This window comes from Sorex fumeus, unplaced genomic scaffold (assembly GCF_029834395.1).
Source record: "Sorex fumeus unplaced genomic scaffold, SorFum_2.1 ptg000078l, whole genome shotgun sequence".
Taxonomy (NCBI): domain Eukaryota; kingdom Metazoa; phylum Chordata; class Mammalia; order Eulipotyphla; family Soricidae; genus Sorex; species Sorex fumeus.
Window position 1 is genome coordinate 11,294,345 of NW_026606135.1, and position 23,514 is coordinate 11,317,858.

The 23,514-nt window shown below is 38.3% G+C and overlaps 1 protein-coding gene across 4 annotated transcripts in view; it reads left to right on the forward strand.

Annotated features, from left to right (window-relative positions):
• The window catches only part of TBC1D12 (TBC1 domain family member 12), a 92,660-nt gene that overhangs the window by 18,185 nt on the left and 50,961 nt on the right, over positions 1-23,514 (forward strand). For 2 of the 4 annotated variants that reach the window (XM_056130450.1, XM_056130449.1), the window contains exon 2: positions 8,638-8,761. In XM_056130450.1, coding sequence (XP_055986425.1) covers positions 8,638-8,761 — 124 coding nt within the window. Of the gene's footprint in view, positions 1-8,637; positions 8,762-13,230; positions 13,246-16,748; positions 16,801-23,514 lie in introns of those variants that run through there. The other 2 variants (XM_056130451.1, XM_056130452.1) reach the window with 2 other exon arrangements.

Below are 23,514 nucleotides of genomic sequence, written 5' to 3' on the forward strand. Positions count from 1 at the left end.
TCAAAAGATCATGAGCACAGACTCAAATGATGTAAATAAGATTTGTCTCTTTTTAATTAAAAAGCTAACTACCATATTGTCTTTCCATTATTTTTTTCCAAGGTTTAATAAAGTGTTGATTCTCTTCTTAAGATTAACCAAGAGAAGCAGCCCATTTGCAATGGTGTTTTTAATACAGTCTGCATATATTTAAAACAGTATTTATAAATTTTTGTTATGGTTGTATGCTTTTAGCTGCATTAGAGTTCTGTGTGGATGTGTAAGAGATACAGAGTATAACCTGAAAAGCCACTCCACATTTTCTCAGTTGCATAAGAAATTAATGTGGAACTTTATTTAATGACCTTTCTTTAGCAATCATGAATATCTGTGGGTTCATATTTTTTTATTGACATTTCTTATAGTAAACAAGATCTGTTAGATCTGTAAGTTAAATGTTTTTTTTTTTTTTGCGTCACACCCAGCGATGCACAGGGTTTACTCCTGGCTCACGCACTCAGGAATTATTCCTGGCCCTGCTCGGGGTACCATATGAGATGCTGGATCGAACCCGGATAGGCCGTTTGCAAGGCAGACGCGTTCCCTGCTGTGCTATTGCTTCAGACCCATTCTTTTCTGTGATTTTAGTGAGGACTTAAACATTCTAAACTTACTATGATTGTAGCATTATACTATAATTTTGGAACTAGTGCTTTTAATATTGTGGAGGTTATTTCTCTTTCTTTTTTCCTTTTATCCCTGACAGTTACAGCAACATTATTGAGAACTATTTCCTTTGAAAATCTTTCTGTTGTTTGGCTTAAGAAGTTAATATTCCTTGATTTTATTTTAGAAGTCCAAATTAACACACACATACATACATACTTCTTGGCAGACTTTTTGTGATGCAGGATAATTTCTAGGGCTTTATCAAAAGTTTCTTATATACTTAGCATTTGCCTGTGATTTATAAGTTTCTGAATAGTAGCTAGAGATCTGATATGTACAATGATTCATAGTTTAATTTTTTTTCTAGTTTTTCATGAGAGTAAATGATTCTCATCAAGTGAATAATTGGTAGTGATTATTGTAGGTAAAGGTCATAGATCAGGGGTGGGGAGCTTTTTATTCTGTCAAAGGCCATTTGGATATTTATAACACCATTCATAGGCAATCCAGTATGGGCGTATGGGCTGTGAGTGGCCATCAGAAGCATATGTGTCTGGCCTCTCACTATGTACCACATGATTCTGCTGGTCTATATAGCCTTCAGGCTTGATCTGATGTTCTCTATTCCTGGAACAGAGACTCAACCACTGCTATAGGCTCCTTATAGAATTGGACTTGGAGAATTTGTTGTTGCTCTTTTTTCTAGTTTCTCAAACTGAGGTTAGGTTATTTGAGGTTTTTTTCATGTTTCCAGATACAAGCCTGTATTACTATGAACTTCTTTAGTACTGCTTTCGCTGTGCCCCATAGTTTCTGTTTGTGATCTTCATTCTTATTTGTCTTGAGCAATTTATTTCTTCTTTGATTTCCTCGTTGATTTAATAGTTATTTAACAGTATATTGTTCAACTTTCAAATGTTGGCGCTTTCCACAAATTTTGTTTGATGGATAATTTTTATCTTTATGGCGTCAAGGTCTGAGAAGCTATTTTACATGATTTTCTGTTAACATGACCTTATTGGATACTCAATAATTATGCCCCAGTATATGTTCTACCCTGGAGAATATGTGTGCATTGGAGAAGAATATGTATTCAACTTTGGTGGTTGAGGTCCTGTACTACATGTTGTGTTAAGTACAGTTCTCCCAGTTTCTCATTTAGGTCAGCATTATTTTTTAAGATTTTTTTTTCGTGTTAATGGGGGTACCTTTGGTTCATTTTCTATGTGGAATAATAATATATTTAGGTATTGACAAGTATACCACAGTTTGTTTCCTGCTCTTCTGTCAGTGGGATTTTTTAAAATTAAAACTTGCAGATTTATTTTTTTTACTAGAAACTTCACTGTATCACTGTCATCCCCTTGTTTATCAATTTGCTCAAGCGGTTGCCAGTAACGTCTCCATTCGTCCCAGCCTGAGATTTTAGCAGCCTCTCCCTACTCGCCCTTCCTAATGGTGCCGTTTTAGAGGCTCTTTCAGGGTCATGGGCATGTTTTTGTTACTGTTTTTGACATATAAGTATGCCATGGGGAGCTTGCCAGGCCCTGCCATGCGAGTAGGATACTCTCAGTAGCTTGCTTGGAAACTTAAGTGTTATTAATAAAGGCATTTCCAAAGAGAAATTCTTTATAAAAGTAGTGTTGATGCTCATGTCACTGTGATAAATTGCGTTTTAAAAATGTATTTTTACTGAAACACTGTGATTTACAAAGTTGTTCATAATAGCTATTTCAGTATATAGTGGTACGGTATCACCGGTGTGACTTGCCCTCCACCAATGACTCCAGTTTCCTTCCCGACCCCTACCTGCCCTTGTAGGCACATAACAAATGTACTTCGTATCACTTGCTCCAACAAAACTTAAATGGCAAATAGAATGGTCAGAAAATAAATCAGTAAAAGCCAATTTATGATTGCTATTTGGTTTTAACCTATGTCACTGACACTGTCCTCCTGTTGTTCATCGATTTGCTCGAGCGGGCCCAGCAACATTGTGAGACTTGTTACTGTGTTTGGCGTATTGAATACATCACGGGTAGCTTGCCAGGCTTTGCCATGAGGGTGAGGTACTCTTGGTAGCTTGCCAGGCTCTCCTATGTAAATAAGGAAATTAAAACCACTTAGTACAGTATGATCAAATGCCTGTTCTCATTTTTGTAAGTAAGTTTTCAACTCTGGAACATGAAATATGTTGTATTAAATTTTATTTTGTGCTTGGATCATAAGTCTCACAATTTGTTGTGAGATGTTAGTGGTGCCCAATCGAGCAAATCGATGAACAATGGGAGGACAGTGCTATAGTACTTGGATCTATTATGGTAATAATCATGTCTTAACCTGACGCACGGGTAGGGTGTTTGCCTTGCATGCCACCAACATGGCCGACCCGAATTTGATTTATCTGCCCCTCTCGGAGAGCCCGGCAAGCTACCCAGAGTATCTCGCCTGCACGGCAAAGCCTGGCAAGCTCCCCGGGACGTATTCCATATCCCAAACACAGTAACACAATGGAGACGTTACTGGGCCCGCTCGAGAAAATCGATGAACAACGGGGGGACAGTGACAGTGACAGTGAACCTGACATATTGTTTTTATCCCCACACTTCATTTTAACACTGTGGTTTACAAAGTTGTTCATGGTGACTTGTTACAGACATTCAGTATTCCAACATGAAACCCATTACCACTGTCACCTCCCCACCACCACTGTTTCCAGTTTTCCCAGCCACACCTCAAGCCTGTCCCCTGTAACAGGCCCACAATAGTTTATTTTATGTTACTTATTATGAATTGGGCTGGAGCGATAGCACAGCGGGTAAGGCATTTGCCTTGCATGCAGCTGACCCGGTCATCCCAGGTTTGATTCCTCCGCCTCTCTTGGAGAGCCTGGCAAGCTATGGAGAGTATTATGGCAAAGCCTGGCAAGCTCCCTGTGACGTATTCGATATGCCAAACACAGTAACAAGTCTCACAGTGGAGACATTACTGGGCCCACTCGAGCAAATTGATGAACAATGGGAGGACAGTGCTACAGTGTTATTATCAATTAATTGCTATTGGAATGATCAAAAATATTTCCGTAGAAGAAAATTAGTGAAAATTGTTGTATCTCACCATGGAGACATTAAATCCTTGTCTGACTTAATTTGCTAAGATGCTGTTATAAGTTAAGCCTTCTATGTTAAAGTTTTTGTTAGTCAAGATGGATTGGTTTCTACGTTAATCCCATCCAATCTTTGGTGCTATTACTGGATTGACAGTGTTGTAGAGTTCGGAGATATTGTGTGGCTGCAAATATCAGCTGCATGCTCCAGGAAATCCAGAATTTTTGATTAGGCGGCATAGCTGGAGTTAAATTTTTAACTGGGTGGTGGCTTTGGGGTGGAGGTGTGACTGCTGAAGTACAGGGTGGTGGAGATGGTGGGGGGAGAGGTAGCCCATTCCAACTCTTAAGTTTTCTCCAGCTGAGAAGATCTGGAGTTTTCAGTTACAATTACCTATGTACCTAGTTTTCAGCAGGTTAATTTCTCTATGCGACTCAGTCCTGAGTAGATGGAGTTCCACCAGAGGTATGGTGGTGACTTTGGGGTATGGGAAATAGCAGCTGCCAGGGCTTTGTTTGGGTGGGTGCTATCCCCCTTCCCCCGAGAGTACCCCGAATGTCTCAGACAAGTACGGGTGTCTGAGATGTTTTTGTGGCTAGTTGATCTCTTTCGAGATTTTTTTATGAATCTCTGGAACTAGGCTGGTGGATGAGCTTACATGGCAGTGGAGGTGGTCCATGGGCGTTAATTTTTTTTTTAATTCCTTAAAGTTTCTTTTTCTTTTGAACAATATTGCCTTGAGTGTTATACACTTGTCTAATAGTACACATACCCAGATCTTTCTGAAGAATGTCAATAAGAGTGAATTGCTAGATGGTACTATGTACAAGTATTTCTCAACTGGGATCCATATGACCTTTATGTTAGCCATGTTCCAAGTGCCAAGAGAGCCATAGGTGAAAATCTTGTAAATGGTGGGCCACTACAAGAGACTATGGGGCCAACTGGTAAGAAAGAAGGGCCAATTCATAGGATAGAGGGACCAGCTTGTAAGATTGCAAGGCACATTGGCCACAGGAAGGAAAACAAGTTTAGAGGGGTCCATGGTTATAAAAATGCTGAGAAACACTGGTACATACAACCAGTTTCTGTGTTGTGAGTACATGTAATTATACCAATATAAACTCTGAGAAAGTTCCTTAGTATTACTACTTTGTCATTAAATTAGTATTACTAGATTTCTTCCTTTGTTATCTAAACTATATAAAATGTTAATGGTACCTTTAGAACTAAAGCCCTTAATTATCATTTTTGCAGTTTAAATTAAGTTTAAAAGATGTTAATTGCTTCTAGAGTTTTAGAATCTCTATTGTGAGGTTATAAAATTACTATTTCTATATTTTGTGTAAAATTTCTAAAACTTGGGGCCTGAGAAATAGTACAGTGAGCAGGATGCAGGCCTTGCATGTGGCTACCATGGGGACAATACTTCTCACCTCATGGTCACCAAGCTCTACCAGGAGTCATCTCTGAGAACAGAAGGAATAAGCCCTGAACACCACCAAATGTGGCCCCCAAATCAAACCAAACATGCTATGTTTTATATATAAGTACTTCATTATTTGGGCACGACAATGGCATTAAATTTTGTCTCTTTATATTAGTAACAGTAGGTCTCAGCACCATTTTATAATTATTATTTCTTTACTGAGATGTAGTATTATCTCTGTTTTTCCAAAGTATCATGACCACTTTTGGGTTTTTATTATTTAATATAAATTTTAGAGTAGTTTTTTCTGGTTATTCAAAATCTTATAGGGTTCATGATGAGAATTACTTGAATTCTACACACACACACACACACACACACACATTGAGGTAATTAGAAGATGCCTTTCCCTCTCCCCCTCCTTTTTTGGGCCCATACCCGGTGATGCTCAGGGCTTATTTCTGCTCTGTGCTGAGGGATCACTGCTTGGGGGGCTTGGAACGATGATGAGGTGCTGAGGATTGAATCCAGTCAGCCCTATGCAAGGCAGTTGCCCTATCCGTTGTACCATCTCTTCAGTCCCAAGATGTGTTTTTAAAAAAATGTTGCATAATTTAAAAAGTTGTTCATAATACAGTTGTTTCAGGAATTCAATGTTCCAATACCAATCCCACCACCAGTGTGAACTTCCCTCCACCAGTGTCCCCAGTTTCCCACCCACCCCTCAAGCCTGCCCCCTTAGTAGTGACAAAATAATTTATGTTGCTTGTTACAACAAAATGGAAAATGGAACTATCAAAAATTCTTCAGTAAAAGAAAGTTTGTGAAATTTGTTAAAAAACAAACAAATTTGTTTAATCTCACTGTGGCATTACTAAAGTCATTATCTGAAGACCTCCTAAGACTGTTGATACTAGTTGAGCTTTCTGTGTTAGTGTTTTCTCTCATTGAGTTAGGGGGCTTCTACGAAACTTTCCTATCAAACTTGCTCTGCTTCTACTAGACTGTCAGTAGAGTGAAATTTGGAGGTGTCCTAGGAGTTGTGAAGCTGGGATAATTTAGTGGTGGCTTGACTCTCTTTAAGATTTCCCAAGATACTTTTTTTTCTTTTCTTTGGTTTTTGGGTCACACTCGGCGATACTCAGGGGTTACTCCTGGCTCTGCTCTCAGGAATTACTCCTGGCGGTGCTTGGGGTACCATATAGGATGCTGGGAATCGAACCCGGGTCGGCTGCGTGCAAGGCAAACGCCCTACCCGCTGTGCTATTGCTCCAGCCCCCAAAATACATTTTTTCTGCTTTTTTTTTATTAGTGAAACACCATGAGGTACAGTTGTAGACTTACAAGTTGTTGTACTTGGGTTTCAGTTATACAATGATCTAGTACCCATCCCACCACCACTTCCCATTCTCCACCCCCACCAATCCCAGTATCCCTCCACCCTCCCATCCCCCATCCCATCCAAGATACTTTTTTTTTAAAAACCAAAAAAGTTCAGAAAATATTTAACAGTGTTTTCTAAAGATTGTATTTCTGATTTTTTTTTCTTTTGAATTTTGAGTCAGACGTGACAGTGCTCATGAGCTATGTCTGGCTTTGTGCTCAGAAATGACATTTGGTATACTCGGGGAAAATATCTGTGTTGCCAGGGGTCAGACCAGGGTTTTCTATATATGCATGGCAAGTTTCCTGTAGTATCTCTCTACCCAAAGAAGTTTTTTTTTTAAATGTGTGACCTTTTATTTACTTTTGGTTTTGGGGCCACACCGGCAGTAATCAGGAGTTACTCTTGGCTCTGCACTCAGAAATTATTCCTGGTTGGCTCAGGGGATCATATAGGGTACCAGGAATTGAACCCAGGTCATCTGTGTGCAAGGCAAAGACCCTACTCACTGTACTATCGTTTCTGCCCTGGAGAATGTATTTTTTTTTTTTTTTTGCTTTTTGGGTCACACCCAGCGATGCTTAGGGGTTACTCCTGGCTCATGCACTCAGGAATTGCTCCTGGCGGTGCTCGGGGGACCATATGGGATGCTGGGAATCGAACCTTTGTCGGCCATGTTGGCTGCGTGCAAGGCAAACACCTTACTCGCTGTGCTATCGCTCCAGCCCCTGGAGAATGTATTTTTAAATACAATTTCTTACCCACTTTATACAGGTTCATTTAGCTCCCCCCCCCAACTGTTGGTTTTTGTTTTCTTTTTTGGGTGCGGGGGGCTACACCTAGTGATCACTCCTGGCTCTGCACTCAGGAATAACTTCTGTTGGTGCTCAGGGAACCATATGGGATGTTGGGTTCAGACCTAGGTTGACCATGTGCAAGGTGATTGCCTTACCCATTGTATTTTTGTGATACCCGTTCTACTAATACTCCAGGCTCTGTTTGTTTTACTTTTTCGGGGTGGTGGAGGGAAAGACACTTACAAGCAGTGCTCAGGATTTATAGCAGTCTTACTGGAGATTTGCAGTGAACTATACCAGTGGTTCAGTTGTGAGAGCCTGAGGATATGCTGCTTGGGCCTGTTCTGTGGTGCCAGGGAGGCCCGGCCTACACCCACACTTACAATGTTGGGAACCTCCAGGGCCAAATCCAGGTGCTCGACATGACCGCCATGGCTATACCTGGTGATGCTGGGGGACCATGTGATATAGGAATCTAACCTACAAATGCACATTAACTGCTGGCTCCCTTCTGGCCCCTTACTACTGCTTTGCCAAATAAATGTGTAGTCAATTCTAATATATTTTGTCGCTGATTCAAAAAAAAATTTATACTTCATTTATGGTGGTCACTTTTTTCTCAATTTGATTTGCTAGCGTCTTTTGATTTGTAATATTTCTATATAAGTTAGGTCAATTTAATAGAATCTTAACGTATGTATAAGTAGATAATATTTTAGGAGCTGGATATATGACTCAGTGGTAGAGTGTGCCTAGTAGGTATGATACCCTAGGTTTGATCCCTGGTACTACAGAACAGCAACAATTTTTTTTTTTTTGGTTGGGTCACACTTGGTGGTGCTCAGTGTTTACTTTTGCCTCCATGCTCAGGGATCACTCCTGGTGGGGTTTGTGGACCTCAGAAGGGATGCTGAGGATAAGACACAGCATGTGTAAGCACTATACCACTGTACTATTGCTCAGGCCCTAATAACAATAGCAATGAAAGTGTTTTGTATATGTCTTGGGTATAAACAGAATTTACAAATTAAACAGGGACTGGATAAATGGTTAAGTGGGTAGGATGCTTACCTTGCACACGGCCAGTCCGGGTTCCACCCCTGGCATCCCATATGGTCCCCTGAATACTGCAAGGAGTAAATCCTGAGTGCATAGCTAAGAGTAACCCTTGAGCAGCACAGGGTATGGCCCCCAAAACAAAATCAGCAAAAAATTAGTTCTCTACTTACCCAAAATATATATAATTCATGTAACTTTTCTCATGTATTTCAGAAACCTCTTCCCCAAAAGGACAAAGGAACTTAAATCAGTTGTCCATAGTGCTCCTGGTTGGAAATTATTTGGTAAAGTCCCTCCCAGAGAAAATCTTCAGAGAACTTCTAAAATCATCCAGCAGGTAAGTTCTGTTAGGTTTTTATAATACTCTTTTTGATAATTAACTGTGTTCTACTTTCATTCATGTTTTCTGAATGCACATTTTTTGATTATAGATATTTATAGTAATCTTAATTTAAAAATAATGATTTTCATTTTTTTAAGGTTGTGAAAGCTCCTTGAAGTCATAGAATATTGATTCATTGATTTATTTTTTGAGTTATTGTGTAGCTAAAAAATATACAGTCAATGACTCTTCACATACTTTGATTTCTAAAGAACTTGCTAGCATTTGCCAGTAGCATGTTATTTTATGAATATAGATAGTTGTGAACTGATGAAAAAGTAAAGAACAAAAACCGATTAGATTCTGAGGAGGTTGGACTCTTGGTCACTTTTCCTGTTTTTTTGCCTAAACCTAAGAACTTTGTGAAGTAGATGGTCGTACAGCCTATCCAATAACTTAGTAAATTCTTTTATTAACCATAGCGCTGTCATATACTTGAGTTCTTAAGAACTTCAGATCTCCTTTGATAACTAATTTATTGCTCAGTAGTTGGAGAAAAGTGAAATTTGGAAACTAGGGAAATATATCAGTTTGCAGATTTTGGGAGAAGGTGATGTTCAGGGCTGACACTGAACACTGTGTTCAGGGTTCATTCTTGGCAGTTCTTAGGGGATGATTCAAAGTTTTGGGGTTCAGTCTGTGGTCAGCAGCATGCAAGGCAAGCACTTGTTAACTTCCATACTATCTCTCTTGCCCCAGTGTGCAGCATTTTTAAGTTGAGAGGTTGTAGTTAATAATAAATTTTCTTTTCTTCCCAATTTTTATTAGATCAAGTACGACTAACATAGAAATATGCACATTGAGGATTGGAGAGAAACTCAAAGGGCTAGTATGCATGCTTTGCATTTGAGAGACACAGGTTTGATCTCGGCCACTGTGTGGTTCTCTGAGCACTGCCAGGAATCACCCTAGATAATAAACTGAAGTAGCGCCTAAGCACCAGCTGATGTGGCCACCACCTCCTACCCCAATTACATGGAGCTAATTAATATATAGAAAAAAATTTTAAATCTTTGAGACTGTTTATTATAGTTAATTCTATTTATAAGTAATTACAGTATTGTCTAGTATATAGAGCTTCTGAAATTATACAGGTTGACATACGAAACTATACAATTTTGACATACAACTTAATTTCCAAGTTGTGTGTCAAAGCACCTCCTTTACTACATACAGCTCACATACAGGAAAACCTTGGTAAACTTGGTAACATTCTACATCTGTAGAATGTAGTATGAATTGTTGGCTTAAGGTATTACATAGTTTGTTTGTTTTCAGTTTCTTTTTGTTTGTTTTGGAACCATATCATCTGTGCTCAGTGCTCATGTCTCTGCACTCATGGATTGCTCCTGGCAGGACTGGGGAGACTGTTTGTGGTATCAGGGACTGAACCTGGCTTGACCAAGGCAAGCGCCCTACTTGTGGTACTGTCTCTCTGGCATCATCTTCCAGTACATAGTTTTAATATTAAATGACAATTCTTTTTTTGTGGCATCATAATTTGGTGTGTCTGGTTTTCCTGAGGTTGTCTTGGTAAGCTGTGTGCAAGTCAGTATGGAACAGGAAATGAGGATGTTGCCATTTAATCTATTTTGAAGATTTGTAAAATTGTAAATGTACAATACTTTCGTATGTCCAATTAGTAATTAATTGTGATTATTTAGGAATGAAATAAAAGTTTTAATAAGTATGTGTTTTTTTCAAGTGGCTGTTGTTTAAGACATAAATCTTTATTAACTTATGAGATATAACTCACAATTATTTTAAACAATTATTTTTGTTTGGCTTAGGGGACATCCTAAAAAATTTACTGAGACACTAAAGGCACTATTATCCAAGAAATGGAAATATTTGCTATCTCGACATCTTAAATTCTCAGTTTTGGTAAAATCTGAAAGTAACTTCTCTTGTCTAGAGTTTTTCAGAAGGCCAAGTTCGCCCTCTAGAGGCAAAACAGTGGTCTTGCTATTGAAGATTTGTATTCTTGGCTTAAGTTTTTAAAAACGCGTGTATGTAGATTTTTATATTTATATAAACTAATATTCTGCAGTATTTTGTTACTGTGGTTATAAACAAATTTCTGGTTGATAACGATCTGTGCAGTGATATGTATATGTTTTTAACTGGCTATTTTTGGAAATCTAAGGCTTCATATTCTTTTATTTGTAGATAATGTACAAAGATTTATTAAATGGTCAAGGAAAGAACAACTTTATTTCCATCTAGGAAGAGGGATTAGAGTTGAAATTGATTGCTGTCCTCTTTGGCCTCCTTTTTAGCCTTTTACAGTTGATTTCTCTTAGGTACATCTTTTAATTTTTGAAATTTCTTACCATGTGTAGATAGTGTGTATTTTGGTGTCACCTTCATGGTAATAGTTGTTTTTTGGGAGGCTTGATGAATATTGAAGTTTTTGTTCTCGACCATTTTCTGCTGTTTTTGGTTTATATTTTTGGCCACACCCAACTATGCTCAAGGATCATTCTTGGTCTTTTTTATTCTTAACACACTATTGTATTTCTCTCACCATGTGATGGCACATATTTCTGCCTCTCTCCGTGTTTCTCCATGAATCTTCTATTCTCCTTTTAACTTTTGTGTCTTTTTCCTTTGCAATTGTTGGTTTTTAAGATGGGCTTAATTTTATAATTGTACTTATCAATAAATTTACAACTTTGTGTTTTTTCCACTTTTTTACTATTTTTTAAAATTTTATTTTAGGCACTGAGGTTTACAGTAATATTAATGATAGGTAAGGTAAAGGTAAAGGCCCTCCCGTTGATCGTCGATTTGCTCGAGCGGGCCCAGTAACGTCTCCATTGGAGACTTTGTTGTTACTGTGTCTGGCATATCGAATACTCTCGGTAGCTTGCCGGGCTCTCCGAGAGGGGTGGAGGAATCGAACTCGGGTCGGCCATGTTGGCCGCTTGTAAGGCGAACGCCCTACCCGCTGTGCTATCGCTCCAGCCCTATTAATACTACCTCTTACCACGCCCTTCCTGAGAGTGTCTACTTCTTCTACCATTGTCCAGTGTCTTCCCTTCCCTTGTCCAATCTCCCCTTTTTCTTCCCCCTTGGGAGCTTCCTACTGAAGATTTCCTTCTGTTGCCTTTGAGTATACCCCTACTATGTTTCTTTATATCCAAAGTATGAGAGATATTTTGTGTATGTTCCTTTCCTCTGGCTAACTTCACTAAGCATGATACTCTCAAGGCCTATCCATCCACTGTCCACTGTCCTCCCATTATTGATCGATTTGCTTGAGCAGGCCCAGTTACATCTCCATTGTGAGACTTCTTGTTACTGTGTTTGGCATATCGAATGTAGCAGTAAATTTTGCTTTCATCTTTTCTTATAGCTGAATAATACTTCATAACACTTTAAAATATTTGTTTAATTTTTAAGTTCTGTAAAACAGTGAGTATAATACTGTATTTTATATCTTTTAGTTATATACTCTTTCAAGTATATGTTATGTGTTTGAAATCATAAAAACTGAGGATTTCCCAGTAATACCATGAAGAATGTTAGGACATATCCATTATGTTTTAAAGTAGCATTTTAAGCTATTGTGATTTCAAATTATTACAGCTGTAGAAGATAAAGGTAGCTAGCATAGTATAAAATTGTCTGGAAAAGTAAGGGAGCCTTAGAAGTGCTAGAAAAAAATTCTTTTGAAGTTTCTAAAGACCTTTCTTTTTGAATGGCAGAACAGTAAAGTTTACAAAAAGGTTATGGAAGAATAACATTTTGTAGGATAATTTTTAAAAAGAAGATATTTAGAATTTTTTCATGTGCTTAAGTATGTTCTAGTTATGTTTTGGGGGTCAGAGTTTTTTTTTTAGTGGAAACAAGTGTAATTACATAGGAAAGAGTTGGTATACATTTTCCTCTCTAAATTACTGATAGGTAACCATTATATTCTATATAAAATATAATAGTTTAGGGGTTATGTCTTAATTCATTTTATTTCACATTTTTAGATGTTAAATTTTTTGTTTTGAGTGAGAAACACATATTTTTACATGCATAATGTTAGCATTGTTTTCCTGAAATTTATTTTAATGATAAAATGCCACAGTATATGCCCGTATATGTGTATTTTGTTATTTAGCTTACGTGTTGCACTTACAGGTTTCATATGTATCTGAAGTCCATATGTAAAATATATTTTCAGATTAAAGTTTTTTTTAATTAACTCTTGCACTAAACTTTTTAAAAGATTTCATCAATTATATATAGTGCTAATGATTCAATATTGTAGTAAAGAAATAAAAACAGGATAATTGCAAAGTCAGACTGACTCAAGTTTGGCATTTTATTGGACAGTCAGCTCCCAAATCACATTAATACTCATAATATTATTTTATGAGGGTTATCACGTGTGTTCTCTTGCAGGTGTGAAATTCCTTTTGAATTGTGGCCTTTTGAACCAGTTGGTGAGCCATGTAAAAATTCCATATATTAATTATAAAAAGTTTTTCAGGATATTATAGTTCAGTTCACATAAGGTTTTTGCTTTTCCTAAGAGATCGAAGTTAGAATGCAGTTTACATAGTTTATTTTATGACATAAACTGCAACTGAGGAAAATTACAAATGTACCATGTTATATAATTATAGCATGAATGTACATCAGATTGAATGTACCCTATTTATGTCATACTGCCCCAGTCTTTTACTACAAGTAATCTTTTTTTGCTGGGCTGGAGCGATAGCACAGCAGAAGGGCGTTTGCCTTGCACGCGGCCAACCTGACGGAATTCCTCCGCCCCTCTCGGAGAGCCCGACAATACTGAGAGTATCTTGCCCACATGGCAAAGCCTGGCAAGCTACCTGTGATGTATTCAGTATGCCAAACACACAAGAAGTCTCACAATGGAGATGTTACTGGGCCCGCTTGAGCAAATCGATGAACAACGGAAGACAGTAGAATCTTTTTTGCTAGGCACTTTTTGTGGGTGGTGGGGAGTCGTGATGTTTGGGCCATACCCTGCAGTGTTCAGTGGTTACTCCTGGCAGTGTTGGGTGACAGTTCCTGTGCTGTGGGGTCAGTTGCTTGCAAGGCAAGGACCTCAAGCCCTGTCCTATCTCTCTGCCCCCAGGCACGTTTTTTGGCATTGCCTTTCTAAATTTAAAAAGTAAGATTAGGTGATATTTCAGGTTTTTCATTACTTTTGTTTTTTCTGAGTGAATTTTTTAGTTGAGAAATTTAATCACTTCAATGTAACTTTTAATAGGCAAGAAAAAAGTTTTAAGATACTAATTTCTTAATCTAAGCACATCAAATTGTCTGACTATAGTAGAGATTGGGCCAGAGTGATAGCATAGAGGGTAGGGCCTTTGCCTTGCCGACCAGGTTGATTCCTCCACCCCTCTGGGAGAGCCCGCAAGCAAGAGTATTCTACCCTCATGGCAAAGCCTGGCAAGCTACCTGTGACTTAATAGATGTGCCAAAATCGTTAACAAGTCTCACAATGGAGAGGTTACTGGTGCCTGCTCGAGGAAATCGATGCACAATGGGAGGATAGTGCTATAGTGTAGTGTAGATTATTTTCCCCAGTTAAATCTTTGCTTTATACATTTTTTACTGTTGTAAAAATACCCTGTTGTAAAATTATGGATAGGTCTTTGAAACAGTAATTAAATAATATTGAAAGTTTTAGAGCCTAAGTTTCTGATTACTGGTGTGTATAGCATTAGAGAATTTTGAAACAGTGATTAGTTTCAGTTATGCTCAAAAATCGATGCTTTTGCTATAAAATTTCACTACTACAAAAATGAGCTGCTGTAATACTTCATTGTTAATTTATGGAGGGACTGGATTATGTTCAGTGTTGACTTTTGAACAATTCTTAACATTGTTACACCTTTACATATCATCTGTTTTGGCATTACTGCTTTGATCCAGGTCCTCACACATGCTAGGCTTGTGCTCTGCCGCTGAGCTAAACCCCCAGTCCTGCATACTTTGTTATTATTATTATTTGCTTTTTGGGTCACACCTGGCGATGCACAGGGGTTACTCCTGGCTCTGCACTCAGGAGTTACTCCTGGCAGTGCTCAGGGGACCATATGGGATGCTGGGAATCGAACCCGGGTCGGCCGCGTGCAAGGCAAACGCCCTACCCGCTGTGCTATCTCTCCAGCCCAGTCCTGCATACTTTAAATTCACTTTTATTTACTATTATTACCTGGGGCTGCAGCCATAGCACAGTGGGTAGGGCGTTTGCCTTGCACGCGGCCAACACAACCGATCCGAGTTTCATTCCTCCGCCCCTCTCAGAGAGCCCGGCAAGCTACCAAGAGTATCTCGCCCGCACAGCAAAGCCTGGCAAGCTAGCCGTGATGTATTCGATATGTCAAAAACAGTAACAACAAGTCTCACAGTTTGTTGTGAGATGTTACTGGTGCCCACTCGAGCAAATTGATGAACGCAGGGAGGACAGTGCTACAATGCATTATTATTACCTGATGAGTAAAGTGAATGTCTTTCTAGCTATTTTTATGTTTTTTTTTATTTATTTATAGTTAATGATAAATTATGTCCTACTTATATGTCAATAAATAGATTTCATAGAAGTTAAGTTGTGTGATTAGAGGTTTGAGAACAGAATTCATAATAGCTCAAGATCAGTGATTTGGGGAAGGGAAAGAGAAGCGTAAGCCACAGATAGAACCTAAATTAAACAAAAGTGAAGAGAATGTAAAACTGTATTTTCTCAAATTGGACAGGGCATGATATGGGGCAGTTAATTTTCTATTATTAAATCAGACAGAGTCTTGGAAATGTGTTACAGTGTGAAAATACCTGTTATTTGATTTCATTAGTAAGTATTATTTGGGTATCAAAGTCATAATGTTCTTTTTGTGTGTCAGATTTACATATTTGATTTCAAATTAGACTAAATAAACAAAATTAGGCTGAAAACTTTGCCAAAATGAAGCTTAGTGAGGCAATTTCTGTATGCTAGAGAATGATGAGTTGTTTTATTCCAGGATTTCAGTTAAGCTCAAATTAAGTTTTATTATTTTATTCACAGATTCTGGAAAAAATTTAGAGTAAGTAAAGGCATCAAAAGCAGTCAAACCTTCTCAACTCCAAAATGTTGGTTTCCATGGCCCTTAGCTCAGATTTTGTGAAAGAACCTTTTAGTTTGGGCTTACTTAAACTTGTGGTAGAGATGTCCATACAGTGAGTTTCTCCCATTTATGCCCATAAGTGGTTCATAGCACGAAGCTTGCTTACTGATGTGGGTTTAATGTTTATCTAACCATTTAGAAGCATTCTCATTCTCCACTAAAACTCAGGTTGAGGTAGCATAAAGTAGACCAGCTATTTTGACCTTGACATTATCTTCTGGAGAGAAATTCCTACCTTTTCTTTCCCCCAGTCTTCGTATTTTGCTACTTTCAGGAGCTATTTGCCGACTCCCCTCACCTCACTTTGAATTAATAGTCTATCTTTTCTCACACTCTTCCCTCCCACGCTCTTCACTTCGGGTGGGTCTCTTCAGCTACAGAACCCAAGGTATCCAGCTGTGATAGAGTATCTTTCTGCCACCAGCTCCCTGGCTAAATTCACATTTGGCAAACTGTAAGCAGAAGTTGGAGGACAAAGTTTTTGAAGCTAACCTTGATTCTTCCCTGATATTGACTGACTTTCATTTCAGCAAAAACATAATTTACCAGCATACATTAGATTGTGCACAAATAGCAGGCAATGTTCAGGTTCTTGGTGTATAAATAATGAGTCTGTTCTATGAGTTATTCCAGTCTACCTGTGGAAGGGGTTCCCAAAGAGTGGATTACCTAGGGAAGGCTTTAAAAGTACAGATTCATTGGCCCCATGAATTGAGTTCTTAATGACTGTTTTGTGTTTTTCTATTCTTGTGTTTCTTCTAGTTGATTCCTTTTCAAATCTGCTATATCACTTTTTACAGTTTACTGTTTCCTGCTGAAATGTCAAGTTTGGCCTTTATCTCCTTAAACATAGTAAGTATAGTAGCTTCATAGTCTGTATCCAATAATTCCATTATCTGGAAATACAAGGTCTGTTTATATTGCGTATTATTTCTGCTAGTTATGTTAGCAGATGTTACTTTATTTCTGTTTGGATAACAGATAAACTAACATTTGAAACATTTGTATTTCAAGGTTCAGGTAGTCCCATCTTTCAGAGATTTAAATTTGTGTCTTTCAGGTGCATGATTACACTAGTTTATCATTTATTTTATTTTCATGCAGAGCCGGTATGCATTCTGTTTTGGCTCTTTTTCTTCTTAAGTTGTAGATACTTAGAACTTATTTTTTTGGTTTTCAGACCATATCTGGCAGGTTCTCAGGGCTTACTCCTGGATTTGCTCTTAGGGACCACATCTGGGATGCCAGGGATTGAATCCAGGTTGGCCACATGCAAGCCAAGTGCCTTACCCACTGGTACTATTGCTCCCTGTTCATAAAATTTTATATTCTTAACTTTATTTTCCTGCTATTGGTATCATTTTATGTGAGCTGGATTAGATTTACATATGCATCTTTGCATATAAATGCATGTTTGCTTTAAATAGTTTTTAGAGCAAACTGAAAAGAAAATATGAAGAGTTTTTGTATATCCCTTAGCCCAACACATATACAACATCTCCTACTATTCATATCTTCACCACAATGTAAAGGATTTGTTCTAATCAGTGAATTTGTAATAGGATTTACTTTCATATATTCTATGGGTTTGGTAAATATATAGTGACATTTCCATCATTGTTGTACAGAGTAATTTCACTATCCAGAAAATATTCTCAGTTCTGCCTCTTTATTTACCACTATTTCCTTGGCAATCAGTTACTTTTTTTCTTACTGTCACCATAGTTTTGTCTTTTCCAATATGTCATAGAATCATGTATCAGGCCTTTTCAGATCAGCTCTTTCATTGAATAATATATGTACATTTAAGTTTATGTCTTTCTATGGTAAAATAACTCAGTTCTTTTTTAATGCTGAGTAATATTCAATTCCCTACAATTCTTTCCTTTGGTAATCAGTTCTGTCTTTTGGCAGTTCTGTGCCTCTGGACTGTGTACGTCACCAGTGCTTTTCAGTTCTCCCATAGCCCCCATCTGCAGATGGGAGAGAATGACCACTGTGGGTAGAAGTTGGGTATTTCCCTTATCCAACTTGGAAGGCTAAAGAGAGCAGGAATTGGGCATTTGCCTTCTTCCAGGTAGATCTGATTCTGATAAAACCCCAAGAAGTTAGATTCTGATAAAATAGCTTCTCCTGAGGTCTGGACTTGTTAGGATGAATAGAATGCGATTAGTAGATTTCAAAATAATTCACTTTCCCTCTATCACTGCTGAAAGTAGGAGGAATGTTTGATCTTTAATATTCACTTTGAGGAGCTGATAGAGTTCCTAGAGGTAAAACTCACAGGTATGTGGTACTGGGTCCTCTTAGAGTTCAGGCATTAGACCAAATTGTGGACCTGCTATTGAGCCTCTAGCAAGTTGTTGATTATAGTTCAGGCTTTCCTTTTCTGCTCTATAAGTTGTGATTCCCTGCCTCTACCTGTCTCTTAAGTTTTGGGGCAGCACTTTGCTCTACAACCTTACTTCTTTCTTAGATCCTAAAATGACTTGATTTTTTTTTAAATTTGTTAAGTTTTGTCTTTGCTATAATGGAGTGTCAACTTTTAAGATCCTTACACGGTGGATGAGAAAGCAGACTTTTTTTTTGGCTAATATTTTGTGAAGGGTTTTTCCTTTTCTACTCATTTGAGATATCAGTTTATAATTTTCTTTTGTTGTGGTTGTAACTCTTGTTGCAAGGGTAATACCTGGCTTTGTCCATGTAGTGCCATGGATTGAACCCAATGTAGTAATTACTTCCAATTATTTTTCTTGAGGTTACTGTATCACTTTATCCTTTATTGCCTTAAGAAATTGTGTGGAATAACTTTAGATTTACAGAAGGCTTGAATTAAAAACAAAGAGTTCCTGTACACTTTCACTCAGTCTTATGTTAACATTTTGCCAAACTAAGGCACTTGACTTGGATTTTACCAGTTTTTATTTTTTCTGTGTTTTGCTTTTTGTTTTGTTTTACTAATGATCCTTTTCTGTTTCAGAAGCTAATCCAGGGTATTTGTTATCTACTGTATCCCTGTATGTATGACCTTTTGACAGTTTTTCAATTTTTTCTGATTTTTATGATCTTGACACTTTTGAGAAGTACCAATAAGGTATTTTTCTATACTATCCTTTAAAAAATGCTTCTATTTCTTCTGTTTTGAAGGAGACAGTTTCCCCTTATACTGCCAGGAGCCACTCTTTCAATACTCATCCTATATGTAGGGGAATGATGGTTTGAGTGAGTCAGCTTGGTTGTGTGCTGTTTCTTGGGCCCTTTGGTGCTCAGACTACTGGTGATGCTGGGGATTAAGCTCTGGGCCATGTACATGCAAAGCTTGCACTCTAGCCTTTTGAACTATTTCCCCAACTGTACTATTTTTTCTCCCAATTTTTTTTTATACCAAATGAATTTTTTTCCCTAGTTCTTCTATACCAGTTGAATGTTCAACAATTCAATTTTAATAACTTTTACTGAATTAGTGTCAGATTTTACAGATTTCTTCCCCTAAATGACAACAAAAAGTCTGAACTTGTACCTCTGACCCATTGAGTATAAATCAGAAGCCCCTACTACCTTCTGCTTGGTTGATAATATAGAATGAAGTCTCACAGAACTCAGGAAAAAAGCTTATCTGCTGGATTACCATTTTATCGGAAAAGGATGCAGTTCATGAGTTGCCTGGTGGACTAGATATATAGCGCAAGGTACATGGGAAAGGGGAGTGGAGATTCTTTGCCCTCTCTAATTGTTCCATCCTTCTAACACCTCCCTGTATTCACCAATCCCAGAAACGCTCCTTCAGTTATATGTTGGGTTTTTTTTTGGCTTTTTGGGTCACACCCGACGATGCACAGGAGTTACACCTGGTTCACGCACTCAGGAATTACTCTTGGCGGTGCTCGGGGGACCATATGGGATGCTGAGAATTGAACCTAGGTCGGTTGCGTGCAAGGCAAACGCCCTACCCGCTGTGCTATTGCTCCAGTTATATGTATTTTTAATGAGGGCTTTATTATGTATGCATGATTCATTAAATCACTGGTAGTTATTGACTCAACCTCTACTCCTCACCCCTTCCTCAGAGGTCAGGGAGGATGGGCTGAAAAATTCTTGATCCCTTTACGAACTATCTCTCCTCCTGAGAATATGCCAGAGCCTTCCAGCCAACAGTCATCTCTAAGCTTACAAAAATCTCCAGAGAGCTCAAGGTTTTTAGGAACAGTGTATCAGGAAATAGTACAGACCAAATACATATTTCTTATGTCATATTCTCATTTTAAAAAATCATTTCCTCAAGAGTTGCTGAGATTATATTGAGTTGCACTTGTAGCACCATGCATGCAAAGCAGGCACATTACCACTGAGTCACATCTCTTAGCCCACAATTAAGTTTTACTTTTTATTGGAGGGGCTGGCCTCTACACTTGGCTGTGCTCAGAGCTTATTTCTGGCTCTTTGCTTGGTGATCACTTCTGGTGGTGCTCAGGGGACTATTTTGGGTACAAGGGATTGAATACAGGTAGGCTGCTTGCAAGGCAAGTTCTCTATCCACGATACTATTGCTCCAGCCCTTAATTTTTACTGTTTTATATAAAACAGTCGTAAAAAAGTATTTGCTCACCGCATTCCCTTTTTAAATTATATATGTATATCATGAGAAATTTGGTGAACATAAGATACTTTGCCATTACTTTGAAGTGTAACACAAATCAAATTTTATTCAATATTACTTTAGGGCTGGAGTGATAGCACAGCGGTAGGGCGTTCGCCTTACAAGTGGCCAACATGGCCGACCTGAGTTCGATTCCTCCGCCCCTCTCGGAGAGCCCGGCAAGCTACCGAGAGTATTCGATATGCCAGACACAGTAACAACAAAGTCTCCAATGGAGACGTTACTGGGCCCGCTCGAGCAAATCGACGATCAACGGGAGGGCCTTTTTTACTTTAGTGCCATTATTAATAGGACTAGAGCGATAGTGCAGCGGGTAGGGCATTTGCCTTGCAAGTGTCCACATGGCCGACCCCGGTTTAATTCCTCTGCCCCTCTTAGAGAGCCCAGCAAGCTACCAACGGTATCTCGCCTGCACGGCAAAGCCTGGCAAGCTACCCGTGACGTATTCGATATGCCAAACACAGTAACAATTGTAACAATGGAAACGTTACTGGGCCCCGTTACTGGGCCCGCTCAAGCAAATCAATGAACTGAAGGATAGTGACAGTGACCATTATTAATAAATGTCAGTAATTGACAAAGACAAATACTAGCACTTCTACTGTGAATATAGCATTGACTTTGCAGACCCTCTAAAGACATTTCTGAAATATGACAGAGAACTTCTGCAGTAAGGCTTATGATAAAATAATATTCTACTTGAGTGCAGTGTAATGACTTGGCATTGGTATGTGGCCTTTTGCTCAACTTCAGAAGGAAGTTGTAAACATCTGGAGCTCTTTCTCAGTAGAATGCTTTCTTTTCTGCTACTCTAGCCTCTAGCTTTTTTAAAGTATAGGTCACATTTAAGAAGCATATATAGTTGCAGAGCTTTAAAAATGTTCCTTTTAAAATAAATTTCTTTGATTTATACCAGTAAAGCTTTGATTTGTACACCTGTTTATGTAACTGTAGTACCCAGTGTTGTGTGAAATAATGTCCTGGGTGAGAGAGGTTTCTAGTGAAAAAAAGTTTAAGAAGCCCTGCTCTAGCCTACAACTTCAAAATCTCCCTGGTCATTCCAAATAAACTGCCAAACTTTCTTTTTTTTTGGGCCACATCCAGAGGTGCTCAGGGGACCATGTGCTGCTAGGGATGGAACTTAGACTTCTGCATATAAAGATGAGCATCGCCCAGTGCTTGAGCTGTCTCTCTAGTCCTACCAGGCTTTCTTTGAATTCCTTCTTCCTGCAATGATGTCCAGGATTGCCTCCAAGCACAACAGTGGTGTGATTGTATATTTACCTTGTTGTTTCCCTTTTATCAAGTATTGCAGATTGTTTTGGTAAAAAAATTGTTCTGGATTACCCAGTTCAAGTGAAACTCCACCCTGTGTTTCTTTTTATTGTTCAGTGGGGGGTGGGGGTTGGGGGCATACCTGGAAGTGCTTAGGGCTTACTACTAGCTCTTGGTTCATGAATCACTTCTGGTGGGCACTGGTGACCTTATGGGATGCTGGGGATTCAACCTTGTCAGCCACATGCAAGGCAAGCCCCTATCTGCTGTCCTCTTCTCTAGACCTTTTATGATGTCTTTCTGAAGAATGTTTTTTCCGCTCACACCTTTATATAACTTTTAGGAATGTGAATCCTTAAATGTGAATTAATACTTATTTAGATTACTAATTACATGTCCACATCTCAAATTAGAATATATTGTGAAGTAATATTTTAATTTCATTTAAAATTGTTTGCATATATCTTTGATCTCTGTCTGTTTAATATCTCTATGACTGGTTTTAGGGTTTTTTTTTTTTATCCTGACGTATATGATCTTCACTTTTTTTCAGATAGTAGTGCTTTTATTTATTCTTTATTTATTTGGCCTCCCAAATAGTTCTCAGTGGCCCTGGGGATCACTTGGGCCCAATGATATGGCACTGCTTGGGGTCAGTGATGCTGGGGACTAACAGGGCCACCCTGGTGGTGTTAGGAGGTCTTGGGGTCTCAGGGTTCTCATGACCTCTGAGGTGTCTTCCTTCCAGCTAACACAGTGCTTTTAAAGTCATGTGTATTAGCTTGTTAGTAGAAAATTTGTCTCAAGCTTCACATTTCCAAGTGCATTAGTTTTTTTTTCCATTTTCTTTGTAGATAGTGAATTATAATTTCTACAACGTAGTCTCTTACTATGTTGTAATGTTTAAAATATTTTTTATGGTAGTATGAAATTGGTTGGTTGTACATCCAATAATTCTTTACTGTGTTTATATTCTTCTTCTCCTATGCAGTTACACACCAATAAAAATGCCCACTGATCATCAAATCATCTTCCAAACTAGAACCAGCCAAGATAATTTTATAATTATCTTAGTCCAAATGGTGCTTTGCTATTCAATAGAATTAAAAATGTGTTTGTAATATGAGAAAAGTTATATTTTCTCGCTCTTCTGAGTGACTCTTTTAAGGAGGAAAATTCCTTTTCCTTTTATATGTGTACAGTATTCCTTTTGCTTTGGAATGGTAAGTCATTTCCCTTCTACTTTATTATTTTTTTCTTATTGGATCACACCCTGCGATGTTCAGGGGTCACTGGTGTTGCTTGAGGGACCATATGGGATGTCTGTTTCGAACCTGGGTCAGCTGCGTGTGAGGCAAGCGCCCTCCCTGCTGTATTATCATCGCTCTGCCCAATGCTACTTTATTCTCATGGAGTTGAAAAAAAACTTTCAACTGTGTCTTGATCAAACCTAAAATTAATTACCTGATAGACTGAAAATTTTCTTAGACTATATTCTCCTATAGATATTTGTAGACCTGCCCCTAGCACTTATTTCATCTGCTCTTTTAGTTATGTCAATTAATGTAAATTTCATAGGATAGAATATTTTGAATGAAAAATGAAGAATAGGTTAAAAAATAAAAAGACTTTAT